Below are 14,085 nucleotides of genomic sequence, written 5' to 3'. Positions count from 1 at the left end.
TCTTCCTTAAATAAGGTGACTAATACAGTACACAGTACTCCAGATGCAGTCTAAGCAGTGCCCAATATAACTGAAGCACAATCTTTTTACATTTGTATTCAATTCCTCTCACAATAACTGATAACATTCCATTAGCAATCCTAATTACCTACTAGTTAGTCTTTGAAATTCTCTTACCCCAAGGAGCAGTGAAGAATCTGTCATTGAATACATTAGGACTGAGTTTGATAGATTTTTGATCAACAGGTCAGTCAAGGATTTGCAGGGGGAGCAAACAGGAAAGTAGAGTTGAGGCCGTAATCAGATCAGCATGGTCTCATCAAATGACGGAGCAGCCTACTCCTGCTCTGAATTTTATATCCTGATATTAGGGAGGAGCGTTTACCCTGTTCCCTGAACTTCCTCTCCTATAAGGTGCTAACATTGGTAAAATTGAGGCTGCAGCCTGTATTATGAGCGTTACAGCTCTTTCACTAATTAACAATGACACTCATTCCCAGCACCATGCCATTGTGATTGTAAGAATGCTCATTTACAAATGTGAACATTGGCAACAGCAACTTACATGCATACTCCCTTGAACTTCCATCACTACTGCTCATTCCATCATTACCAGCAAATGAGACAGATGTGAACAGTTGTGCACATTCCTGGGTCTTTGTGCCCTTGCAATTCCTAACCTTGCCTACAATTTTAAAGTCTCAAAATGGAGGAGGCTGATATGGGGCATAAGTAGTGGCACTATTCAGCTGCGCAGAAAGTTTCTTCTGCTGTAAAGTCAACATAATTTATTCTAGCACCTGACGTGAGCTGTCTCCCCTCATCAGAGAAAGGGAAGGTACACATTTCAAAGCTCCAGTAGCTTTACAATAGAGATGTGAGATTGCCTTTGCCTTTGTTATATCACAATGGGATTTAATGGAACTTGACAACTGGGTGGTTTAAAGTTCGAATGAAGCAAGCGTCTCCTATGTATTAATTATGAATATCATTGTGCCGATAGGATTATGTGTCTTTAATATTTATGTGCTGTCGCTTATGTTCTATTATCTTCACAACGGCTTAACTGGGAAATATGCTGCTCGTGTTACCTGAGCTGCACAGATGCACCAAGCTGAGCGCAGATTGGTCTCTGTGGCTCCTTGTAGGGAGATGGATATTTAGGCAGGACTCTCTCTATTGATCATGAACCTGCTTGGAAGTTGGGCAACGCTAAAATATTGACACAGTTAACGCTCTTGCATCTTGGCCTCTCATTCTGCTAATAACCTCCACCTTTTCTTCCTTCAAGTCTCAAGGACGCCATTTTGAGTGCACTTCATGTTTAGTCACTGGCTGGGAAACACCAAGCACTATTATCTCTGCCAAAAACATCACCAGTACATTCATGGGATGTGGGTGTTGCTGGCTGGACCAGAAGTCATTGTTCATCCCTAGCTGCCCTCGAGAAAGTGGTTAGTGAGTTGTTTTCTTGAACTGCTGCAATCCTTGGGTGAAGGTACTTCAGGGATGTAGACAGTTCCTGTACAGCAGGACGTTCCAGGATTTTGACCAGAACATAAACTGAATTTCTCAGATTCTGGATTAATTCCAATCCAATACTGACCTGAACATCTGCTGTCCTTTAGTTAACTCTCAACAGCTCCAATTTTAAATTCTCATCCTCTTGTTTTAAACCCGTTTCTTGGGTCAGTGTTGATTTTGTCGTTGCAACTCTGCACTGGATCTTGAAACATTTTCCTACATTAAAGGTGCCGATAACTACTTTTATTACAAGGAGGAGGACAGGAAGAATATTTTACACGGAGAGTGGTTGGGATCTGGAGTGCGCAGTCTGACAGTGTGGTGGATGTAGATTCAATTTTAGCTTTCAAAGAGCAGCGGATAATTTTTTGCAGTTAAATACATTTCAGAGCTGCAAGGATAGGGTGACTGACTGGGACTCACTGATTTGCTTTTGTAGAGAACTAGCACAGACATAATGGGCTGAATGGCCTTTTTCCAAGCTGTAACCATTCCATGATTTGAAGGAATCCAGCATAGACCAACAAACTTGAATGGGTAAAGGAACAGCAAAGTCAAAGAGATATAAAGCAGTTGTGAGGGACAGAGGATTTCAGAGCATTGATCACAAAATAGTGGATTGGAAGCCAAGAGTAATCTGGAGTTGGAGAAAACAAGAGTGTGCTTTGGACAGATAGTTATGGAAGGCATAACAAGTTTCAGGAGTGAGAAAACAAATATTGTTTTCAGTGAACTTCCAAAATTAATGTTTTTGGGGGTGAAATAGTCAAGTATATTTTAATAAAAGCTGGGATTCAGAGATTATTATTGATTTGAGCCATGACTTGGAGAAATGATGAGGAAAATTCACAGGTCACTTGTTAGAATGGTTAATGAGAGTGAGTGTGAGATCGTTCAACTGATCAAAGGTGCTCTTGAGTTGTACACAACCTTCAAAATATTTGTACTTTCATTGTCAGACAGTTTCACTATACATTCCCTTTCCAGTCACAGAATGGAAAAAGTTAGAACAAGGTTATTTTCATAAAGAGTTGTCAAACTCCTTCAAACAAGACTTACAAAATATTCTCAAAATCTCTGCCCACAAGATGTGGTATTAGTATGTCTACAAATGGAAATCAAATCCCAATTCTCTCTCTCTCTCTCTCTCTCTCTCTCTCTCTCTCTGTCCCCCCACCCCCACCCCCACCCCCAGCCGTTATCAACACTGGGGACAGTTCAGGTTCCAAATACCAACAAACCTCTAGAAGAAATATAAGGAAAGAAACAGTCAATGAACAGTTTAGTTCACTCTACATAATTGAAGAATCTGCAACTCAGTTGAGTCAGATTGCAACACAGTTTAGCGTACAAGTCATCCTGACAGATTTAAGAGTGACATTAACATGACTAACATGACTCGGAAGAGACAAGTTCAAATGGAATATCTAACTGCCTTATATACCTATCCTCCTTATCTATGAGATACATCCTAATGTTAAAAGCAGAGATCACATCAAGAAAGAATGAACCTTCAAATAACATAATTTAGGAAATGAACAGGTTGATTTTACCAATAGATCAATAAGGGAAAACAAGAAAATCCAAACTATTCACAAGTTGAACTATTAATTCTACATACTTCAACAAAGATCAAAAGGCAGGTTGAGTTTAACAATCTACTGACACAAATTGAAGATGTACTACACACAACTCCATGGAAGCCACCATTACGAGGAAAGCAACAATGTCCAAAAATTCACAATATTACAAAAAGAATTTGCCTGCTTTGGCAGGGACAATTTCCGCCTAGGAATTAAGGGTCTTGCAGTTCAGAGACAACGACAGAACTCACACCATCATGAAGCCAGTCTCAGACAATTAATTTTACTCGATAAACTACCTTTCTTCAAGTCCAAAGAGAATGTATTTAGGGAGAATAGTGAAGCCTTCAGATCATTAGGATTTGTAAAGTCACAGACTTGATAGGAGATGCGATAGCAGGAAATGCAATTATCCTAATACATTTATAAGAATAATGTAATGAGGAATAAAATCTTGAGGGGAGATAGCATATGTGGGTCTGAAAGGGTCAGTACTCATTGAGTGCCATAGTGCTACCTGCTGTGGTGATGACCTGAGCACGGGTGAAGAGAATAACTAAGGATAGTAAGGGGGAATTAGACTGAGACTCCCCCAACTGACTCTGTGTCCCATATCCTTGTAACACGTGAATAGTTGCAAAGATGCTATGAACTGTATTTTGTTTACTCCAAGAAACTCTTGTAATTAGCCCAGAAGCTAGCTATTCTCATCCATACTCACCTACTTGAGCCCTAAAGGACAGGATACTGAGAAGATATTGGTGACAGGACATGCAACTCTTCTCTACCTCTTTCTTCTAACATAGAAATGGCATATTGAGTGGCGAGCATTTGTTGAACAAGAGAGGGCAGATAATTAGAGAATGAGGACCAAACCAGTGACAGTGGAATAGAGAGTGAGACTTGAAATAGAGGGAAAGGGGAGGAGTAACGTTAATCCAGATCAAAACTCAGGTTCCTTGTCACTGCCATTTGAACAGGTTGTGTATTATTGCAGTGATGAGAATGACACCTGAAATCTTTGCTTGCACACGTGCTTTGCAGCAGCTAGCAAAGGGGTACAGCGATCCAAGCTGATTACTCCTCCTGTTCCCAGCCCAGTGGCACTGAGGCCAGTTCTGCCATGACAGCCTGGCATCAGTTAACTCGGCAGAAGTCCTGGAACATGCATTTGGTCAGTGTGGCAGGGGACATCAGCATTAGGGCAGCACTTCACACTGCCACAGCACTGACGGCCTCTGTTTTAATGTTTCTATTCGTGAAAGCATCAGGAACAGGTTTAAATGAGTAAAAGAAGCAAAAATGAACAAGCTGCCTCATGTGGTGAGAGGGTAAGACCTGGAAATGTGCTGCCTGAGAGCACAGCGGAGATTGCTTGAATTCAAGCATTCAACAGGGTGCTGGGACATTGTCCGAAAAGGAAAAAGGTGCAGGGTACCTGGGAGAAAGGCACAAGCTGAATTACACATTCAGAGAAAAGGTGCAGACGTTACATGCTGTAAGACTCCCACCTGCACTGTAACAATTTTGTGATTCTGTGATAGGAACATAGAAACAAGTGAAAGCCATTCAGTCCTTTAAGCCTGTTTCACCAGTCTAGATCATGGCTAATCATCTACTTAACACTGTATTCCCTCACTATCCCTATACCCCTTGAAGTCATCAATAACTGGAAATCTATTGATCTCTGCCTTGATCTTATTTAATGACTGAACGCCCATAGCCCTTTGGAGTAGAGAATTCCAAAGGTTTAACACTCACTGAGTGAAGACATCCTTCTTCATCACAATCCTAAATGGCTTGTCTTTTATTTGTCCTCTAGTTCTAGACTCCACAGTCAGAGGAAATATTCTTTCTATATCTACTCTGTCTACTCCTTTAAGAACCTTGTAAGTTTTAATGAAAACACCTTTCATTCTTCTAAACTCTGTAGAATACGCTTATCCATATTATGATTATCTGCCATGCTCAAACGTAGTCACTCAGCCTGTCTAACTTCCCTGAAGCCTTTTTGCATCCTTCTAACAAGTCACATTCTAATAAAGTTTTCTTTTTTGACCATTGCAAACTTGGAGGTTTTACAATTGGTTATTATTTGCAAATTATTCATATAAATTGTAAACAGTTTGAATAATAATCCTTGTGGTACCCCACAAATCACAGCCTGACAACCTAAGAAAGACCCATGTATTCATACTTTCTGCTTTCTGCTTTCTACTTTCTACTTGTTAGCCAACTTTTAATTCATGCCAGTATACCACTTCTTATCCCATGCTGTATAATTTTTCTAACTAACATTCTGTGTGGTACTTTATCAGAAGCTTTCAAAAATCCAAATACTCCACAGCCACTATTGCCTCCTTATCAACTCTGCTAGAAGTGTTCTGAAAAAAACTCTTACAGGTTTGTTAAACATGACTTCCTCTTCATAAATTCGTATGGTCTCTTCCCAATTAGACAATTATGTTCTATCGATACTGCTATTCAAACCTTTGACATAGATTCTTGTATTTTCTCTATTACTGATGTCAGAATAACAGGTCTGGTTTCTCTCTCTCTCCTTTTTTAAATAGTTGAGTTATTTTTGCAGCCTTACAACCTGCACATGCTATTAGAAAATTAAGATTTTGAAAGATGATCATCAATACATCCACTTGGTAGCAATTTCTGTCACTCAAAATTGAAGGTCATCAGGTTCCTGAGGTATATTTTTTACTAATTTTTTACTAATAATAATTTTAGTTCATTTCATGCTCCCAAGATGCCTTAGGATTTTAATTATTTCAGGAAGACCTTTTGTATTTTCTCCTGTGAAGACTGACACAAAGTATTTATTTAACTTCTCTGCTTTTTCTCAATTTCCTTTATTAACTCTGCTATCTCTGCCTGTAATGGACCCATATCTTTGTTAATTTTTTTAACATACCTATAGAAGCTTTTACAATTCATTCTTATGTTTCTAGCTATTTTATATTCACATTCTATTCTCCCTTCCTTCATCAGTTTTTTTCCTTGCTGGATTCAAAAATTCTCAAAATTCTCAGGCTTACAACAATTTTGCCAACTTTATAAGCCCTCCACAAGTTAGCCAACTTTTCCTGTTTGTCATTTTTGCCTTTTAGAAATGAAAGTTTGTTTTTTAACCAAGCATTAGTTCTTTACATACAGCTGTTGTATATCTAATGTCAAACCTTTTTATTGTATTTTCCAATTCACTAAAGCCAACTTCCTTCCCATAACTTCATAACTGCCCTTGTTTAGATTTAAGATCCTAGTTTTAGACTGAAATACATTTTTTTCAAACTTAATGGAAAATTCAATCAAACTATGATCCCTATTCCATGATGATTCTTTTACAGCAAGATTACCAATTAGTCCTTTCTCACTGCATAATACTAGATGTAAAATAACTTGTGTCTTCAACCGTTTCCCCAGAAAACTATCTTGAAATGTGTGTCCAGTTCTGGTCTCCCTGCTATAGAAAAGATATTATTAAGCTGGAGAGGGTTCAGAAGTGATTTACCAGGATGTTGCTGATAATGGAGGGTTTAAGTACAAAGGAGATACTGGACTTTTTTCAGTCGAACATAGAAGGTGAGAGGTGACCTTAGAGGGTTATAAAACCATGAGGAGTATAGATAAGGTGAATGGCAGGTGTCTATTCCTTAGAATGGGGGATTTCAAGACAGATGGACATATTTTTAAAGTGAAAAGAAAATGATTTAAAACAGACATGAGGGTCAATCCTTTTAATACAGAGAGTGGTTCATGTGTGGACTGAACTTCCAGAGAAAGTGGTGGATGCAGGTACAATTACAACATTTAAAAGACATTTGGATAAGTACATGAATAAGAAATGTTTGGAGAGCTATGGGCCAAGCACAGACAGGTGGGACTAGTTTAGTTTGGGATTATGGTCGGCATGGACTATTTGGAGCGAAGAGTCTGGTTTCCGTGCTGTAAATGTCTGTATAACACATACTAGAAATTCTTCTTTCACAGTTTTGGTGCTCATTAGATTTGCCCAGTCCATATGAAGATTGGAGTCAGTCATTTTTATGGCATTTGCCTTGCTACCTGTACCTCAATTTCCTGATTTCTATCATGCCACACAATACCCAGAAACATTAATCAGTGGAATGATCCAGCTCAGTAGGTAGATATTGAGAATTCTGAGACAGTATTTGAAGGTGTCCTAGCATTCTCATCAACATTCCTCACTGAACCGATGCCACAAAAACCTCATTCATCTCATTGCTTTTTGTGGGGTGGCACTGGTACAAAAAGCTGCTGTATTTGCCTAAGCAAAGCTACACCTTCAAAACTGGTGGTTTTATAAAGTTGTTTGAATTGTTTTAATACAATATTGTTTCCTTTTGATAACATCTTTAAGACTCTCCATGGGGCGTATCTCAATGTTAAAGTCACTGCATAAATGTAAGTTGTTGTGGATTTATGTAGTAGGCAGAATGGCATTTTAATTTTATTTCTTCTATCCCACAGGAATGACAGCCATTCCCTGTGCATGTCTGGGCATTTTCCTTGGAGGGCTTCTAGTGAAAAAACTCAGCTTGACACCTCTGGGTGCCATTAGAATGGCGATGTTAGTTAACCTCGTGTCCACTGCCTGCTACATTTCCTTTCTCTTCCTGGGATGTGATACAGGACCCATAGCTGGGATCACTGTCCCTTACGGAAACACGTGAGTACAATGTCTTTAAATTGTGGAAGTTCCTGTGATGGAAATTGGTGCATTGCTATGGCCAATGGTTTTGGGGGATTGATGACTTCTGTTCTCTGACTTGTTCTAGATTTAAGTTCAAATAATGTGGGTAAGATGGATCTGTGATGAGATTCTGAACCTTCTTATCAGTACCCTCCACTGTTGGAAGGCCTGAAAGTCATTTAGACTTGGGAGATGCCTGACCTTAAGGTATAGATTATAACTTTCAAGAAGAGGGTACAAACCAACTACTTCCCATGGAAAGTAGGAAAAGACGAGGACAGATAAGCGAAAGGGCAAGAGAGAGAGACAGAGCAAAAGAGTAAGGACAGGTAATGACATCGTTACTCATCAGGGGCACAGCAAACTTATAAGAATGGCACAATTTTCACTGTACTGCATGGAACACCACAGGAAATTAATGGGCTTCTGAATGATTCAGAACTGAGCACAAGGAGGAATGGTATGGACATTGGACATATATTATTTGTTATACATTTGTATTTTATTCTCTTTTGATTCAGCAGAAGGAAGCTAATATATTTGGTTGGAAGTTTGTTAGTATCTTTAGATGAAAGGGTTTCAGCAGAGAGATTCAGAATTAATAGGCCAAACAGCTGACCCATGACCACCAAAGGCAGGCAGAGTGCACGCAAGACCAGGAGGAATGGAGAATGTTGGTGCGCTGAGAAGTGGTAGGGCCCCCGTAGATTACAGAGGTTGAAGATTTAAACACGAGGCAGAAAATCTTAATTTCAATGTGGGAGAGAAAAGAGAGCCAATGTGAATCAGCAAGGACATCTCTCTCATCATAGTTCATATTGGAGGCTGTTCTGCTTAAACTAAAAGTATTCCTTATATTGCAGATCCGTCTCAGACACGGATTTGGACCCCTATGCGCCCTGCAATAGTGATTGTGACTGCAAGACAGCAGCTTATAACCCTGTCTGTGGATCTGATGGAGTTACCTACTTGTCCTCATGTTTTGCTGGCTGCTCCAACATGGTGAGAGTTTGAGTTTGTAATATACAGTGCAGAAGGTGTGACAAAAGTCTCGAAATTGTAGGCTTTGGGACCAATAGAAATTGAAAGTTAGTAGTTCACAAGATCAGACTGCCTGTTTTATAATGCTTTTCATTGCCAGGGTAAAGAGTTAACTGAATGAAGCAACTTTGAAAAGTAACATATGAAAGGACAATGAAAAAGTACCAATAACAGTATAGATGGCAACTTGCAAAACTCAGGGTTAATTCACATCCCACTTGAAACATGGGAGCCTATTGTCTGGAGTGAATTTAATAACCTCCATGATGTTGCTAATGTCTGGTCAAATGCACATGGATCAAAGCCTCAATATTTCGCTACTGACATAGCTTAATCTGATTTAACATGTTAAGATAACTCTTCAAATGTCCCGGTAGGTAAAGTTGTTTGTGAATTCCTAAAGCCAAAGTGGAGAACAAACAACCATTATCATTTGTATACCCGAATGGAAGAAACAATTCCTTTCAAGACAATGTACGTCTTAAAGTGTGTCACGTACCAATTGTAACTGATGTGCTGCGTGCAAGACATGTAAGATACTATTTGCTTAATTGTCTTTTGCATGAGATGTTAAACCAAGACCTGTCTGCTGTCTCAGATGAACGCAGGAAACGCCTTGGCACTATTCCAAGAAGAACAGAGATAACAAGGTGTAATTTTCTGAAGAAGGGTCTAGGCCCAAAACGTCAGCCTTCCTGCTCCTCTGATGCTGCGTGGCCTGCTGTGTTCATCCAGCTCTACACCTTGTTATCTCAGATTCTCCAGAATCTGCAGTTCCTACTATCTCCAAGAAGGACAGTACAGTTGTCTGTCCGCCTGTCCTTCTCTCTCTCAGGGCTCTATCCTTGCCTATCATTAATTTCCTAACCCCTCCCTCCATCCAACTTCAGCATATAAACCAACATTTTCTTAGCTACCATCAGTTCTGAGGATGGGTCACTGGACCCGAAACGTTAACTTTGATTTCTCTCCACAGATATCTGCCAGACCTGCTGAGCTTTTCCAGCAACTTCTGTTTTTGTTTCTGGTTTATAGCATCCATGGTTCTTTCAGTTTTTATTTAGAACAGTAGAGTTTTCTTCTTGATGTCATAACCAAAATCTATCCTTAAATCAACATCATCTTTTAAAAATGAATCATTGTTGCTTGTGGGAGTTTGCTGTGGGCAACATAGGTACCACTTTTCCTAAATTAAATCAATAAATGTACTTCAGAAGTATTTGTGAAGCCCTTTGGGATGCCCTGAAGTCATACAAAATGATGCAAGTCTTTTTAATTATTTAGCTCTGTTATGCCTTTAATAAAAAGTAAGTACACAAGAGAGAAAGGAAACAAAGGTTTTGCTGAAAAATGGAGTTGTAAATCCCTCTTCTTTTTGTGTAACAGAGATGATAATTTTTTCAGAATAGCCTGTTTTGCCTACTTTAAAATAATTGATAAACTGATATAAATGTGTTAATCCAGTGCATGCATTATTGGTTCGTTAGGAATTGCTGTTTATCTGGATCATGTTACAAATAGAAGCATCTGAAACAATGTCATCTATTTGTCCACTTTTATGCACATTATGAGGTTTTACACATGGGCATCTGGAACTTTCCTGGCTGTCACATTTTCCCCCTCATCAGACCAATGTTCATTTCTGATTGTAAGATGATATTCAAACATAATCAGAAAATTAATGAGCCACTTTATATTAAATTGCAGCTGTATAAAGCCTCAGTGTGAAGAAATTATTCTCTTTGTCTCCATCATTAACTAAAATAGTTCATTTTCTTTTTGCACTGCCCATTTCAGTCAGTAGACACGCATTGTTGATAATACAGAGTGTTAGTATTCTGGATCATGCAGGCCTACTGATTAGCCAAGGTCAATGAATTGTAAAAGGATAATATCAGCTCCTGGTCTGTAAGCTGAATGATCACATCAAAATTAAAATGCGTGTTGACTAAGCATCAAACTGCCTGTTGTGTTCCAGCTGTTATCGAATAGGAATCTTCTCATTCCTAGAAGTTTTGCAGTAACAATAACAACACTATTGCATTTATGTTATGCCTAAGACAACCGCAAGCCACCATTCAGGCATAAAAAATTGATGAAACGATCTAATAAAAATATAAGGAAGCCTCCACTCTTACATAGCTTTCACAACTTCAGGACATCCCAATGCATTTTACAGCCGACAATGTACTTTAGAAGTGTTGTTGCTATTGTAATATGAGAAATATGGGATGGCATGGTGGCTCAGTGGTTAGCACTGCTGCGTCAAAGTGCCAGCAACTCAGGTTCAATCCCAGCTTTGTATGGATTTTACACATTCTCCCTGCGTCTGTGTGAGTTTCCCCCTGGTGCTCCAGTTTCCTCCCACAGTCCAAAGATGTGCAGGTTAGGTGGATTGGCCATGTTAAATTACCCATAGTGTCCAGGGATGAGCAGGCTAGGTGGATTAGCCATTGAGTAGGGGTTGGGTCTGGGTGGGATGCTCTTTGGAGGGTTGGTGTGGACTCAATGGGCCAAATGGCCTGCTTCCACACTGTAGGGATTCCATGGCAGCAATTTGCACACAGGATGTAAGAAAGATAATCTGGTTTAGCATTGCTGATAAAGAGATAGTTTTCCTTTCTTGGGATGTGGGTGTCACTGGCAATGTTAGTACCCCATTTTCCCTTGAAAGGAGTAGTTTGGTAGGCAGTTGTGGAGTTAGGGGTGGTGTTGACCTAGTGGTATTATCGGTGGACTTTTAATCCAGAGACCCAGGTAATATCCCAGGAATCTGGGTTCAAATCCTGCCATGGCAGATAGTGGAATTTGACTTCAATATGAATCAAGCATCTGATGAAACCTTTGTCAATTATCAGGAAAGGAAAGTGCTGTTGTAGCTTGGCCTAGAGGTGATTGCAAACCCATGTCTGGACAATTAGGGATGGGGAATAAATGTTAGATAGTGATGTCCACATTCCATGAATGAATGGCAAAAAAACATGCTGCTGTGGGTGAAATCGCATATAATTGGGTAAGGATGGCAGATTGCCTTTCCTAAACAACATTAATGGCTTTTTACGAGTTTTACAGAAACTCACCTTCAGATTTTATTAACTGACTTTATATTCCACCACCTGCCACGGTGGGATTTGAACCCATATGCCCAGAGTAAAGAGACAACAAGGTGCAGGGCTGGATGAACACAGCAGGCCAAGAAGCATCATAGGAGCAGAGAGGCTGACATTTCGGGCCTAGACCCTTCATCAGAAAAGGGGGAGGGGAAGGGGGTTCCGAAATAAATAGGGAGAGAGTGGGAGGCGGATAGAAGAGGGACAGAGGAGAGGATAGGTGGAGAGGAAACAAACAGGTCGAAGAGGCGGGGATGGAGTCAGTAAAGGTGAGTGTAGGTAGGGAGTTAGGAAGGGGATAGGTCAGTCCAGGGAGGACGGACAGGTCAAGGGGGCGGGATGAGGTTGGTCGGTAGGAGATGGAGGTGTGGCTTGAGGTGGGAGAAGGGGATAGGTGGGACGAAGAACAGGTTAGGGAGGCAGGGACGAGCTGGACTGGTTTTGGGATGCGGTAGGGGGAGGGGAGATTTTGAAACTTGTGAAATCCACATTGATACTATTGGGCTGCAGGGTTCCCAAGCGGAATATGAGTTGCTGTTCCTGCAACCTTCGGATGGCATCGTTGTGGCACTGCAGGAGGCCCAGGGTGGACATGTCGTCTGAGGAATGGGAGGGGGAGTTGAAATGGTTCGCGACTGGGAGGTGCAGTTGTTTATTGCGAACCGAGCGTAGGTGTTCTGCAAAGCGGTCCCCGAGCCTCCGCTTGGTTTCCCCGATGTAGAGGAAGCCACAACGGGTACAGCGGATGCAGTATACCACATTGGCAGATGTGCGGGTGAACATCTGCTTGATGTGGAAAGTCTTCTTGGGGCCTGGGATGGTGGTGAGGGAGGAGGTATGGGGGCAGGTGTAGCACTTCCTGCGGTTGCAGGTAAAAGTGCCGGGTGTGGTGGAGCTGGAGGGGAATGTGGAGCGGACAAGGGAGTCACGGAGAGAGTTGTCCCTCCGGAAAGCAGATAAGGGTGGGGAGGGAAAGGTGTCTTTGGTGGTGGGGTCGGATTGCAGATGGCGGAAGTGTCGGAGGATGATGCGTTGGATCCGGAGGTTGGTGGGGTGGTACGTGAGGACGAGGGGGATTCTTTTTTGGTTCTTATTGCGTGGACGGGGTGTGAGGGATGAGGTGCGGGAGATGTGGGAGACACGGTTGAGGGCGTTCTCGACCACCGAGGGGGGGGAAGTTACGGTCCTTGAAAAACGAGGACAACTGAGATGTACAGGAGTGGAATGCCTCATCCTGGGGGCGGAGGCGAAGGAATTGGGAATAGGGGATAGCATTTTTGCAGGAAGGTGGGTGGGAGGAGGAGTATTCTAGGTAGCTGTGGGAGTCGGTGGGCTTGAAATGAATATCGGTTTCTAGGTGGTTGCCCGATATGGAGACAGAGAGGTCCAGGAAGGGGAGAGAGGTGTTAGAGATGGTCCAGGTAAACTTAAGGTTGGGGTGGAAGGTGTTAGTGAAGTGGGTGAACTGTTCGAGCTCCTCGTGGGAGCACGAGGCGGCGCCGATACAGTCATCAATGTAACGGAGGAAGAGGTGGGATTTAGGGCCGATGTAGGTACGGAAGAGGGATTGTTCCACGTAACCTACAAAGAGGCAGGTGTAGCTTGGGCCCATGCGGGTACCCATGGCTACCCCCTTTGTCTGTAGGAAGTGGGAGGAATTGAAAGAGAAGTTGTTGAGTGTGAGGACGAGTTCGGCTAAGCGGATGAGGGTATCAGTGGAGGGGGACTGGTCGGGCCTGCGGGACAGGAAGAAGCGGAGGGCCTTAAGGCCATCTGCATGGGGAATGCAGGTGTAGAGGGACTGGACGTCCATGGTAAAGATGAGGTGTTGGGGACCGGGGAATTGGAAGTTCTGGAGGAGGTGGAGGGCGTGGGTGGTGTCACGGACATAGGTAGGGAGTTCCTGGACCAAGGGGGAGAAAATGGAGTCTAGATAGTTGGAGATCATTTCGGTGGGGCAGGAGCAGGCGGAGACAATGGGTCGACCAGGGCATTCAGGTTTGTGGATTTTGGGAAGGAGATAGAAGCGGGCAGTGCGAGGTTGGGGAACGATGAGGTTGGAGGCCGTGGATGGGAGGTCACCTGAGGCGATGAGGTTGTG

At 41.9% G+C, this 14,085-nt stretch overlaps 1 protein-coding gene across 3 annotated transcripts in view; it reads left to right on the top strand.

Moving 5' to 3' along the window:
- Positions 1-14,085, top strand: part of slco3a1a (solute carrier organic anion transporter family member 3A1a) — a 181,544-nt gene that overhangs the window by 142,096 nt on the left and 25,363 nt on the right. For all 3 annotated transcript variants that reach the window (XM_048615978.1, XM_048615977.1, XM_048615979.1), the window contains exons 6-7: positions 7,611-7,809; positions 8,697-8,835. In XM_048615978.1, the coding sequence (XP_048471935.1) occupies positions 7,611-7,809; positions 8,697-8,835 (338 nt within the window). The remainder of the gene's footprint in view (positions 1-7,610; positions 7,810-8,696; positions 8,836-14,085) is intronic.

Source organism: Rhincodon typus, chromosome 33 (assembly GCF_021869965.1).
Source record: "Rhincodon typus isolate 14 chromosome 33, sRhiTyp1.1, whole genome shotgun sequence".
Taxonomy (NCBI): domain Eukaryota; kingdom Metazoa; phylum Chordata; class Chondrichthyes; order Orectolobiformes; family Rhincodontidae; genus Rhincodon; species Rhincodon typus.
Note: the sequence above shows the minus strand (reverse complement) of the source record. Positions and strands in the feature narration are given on the sequence as shown.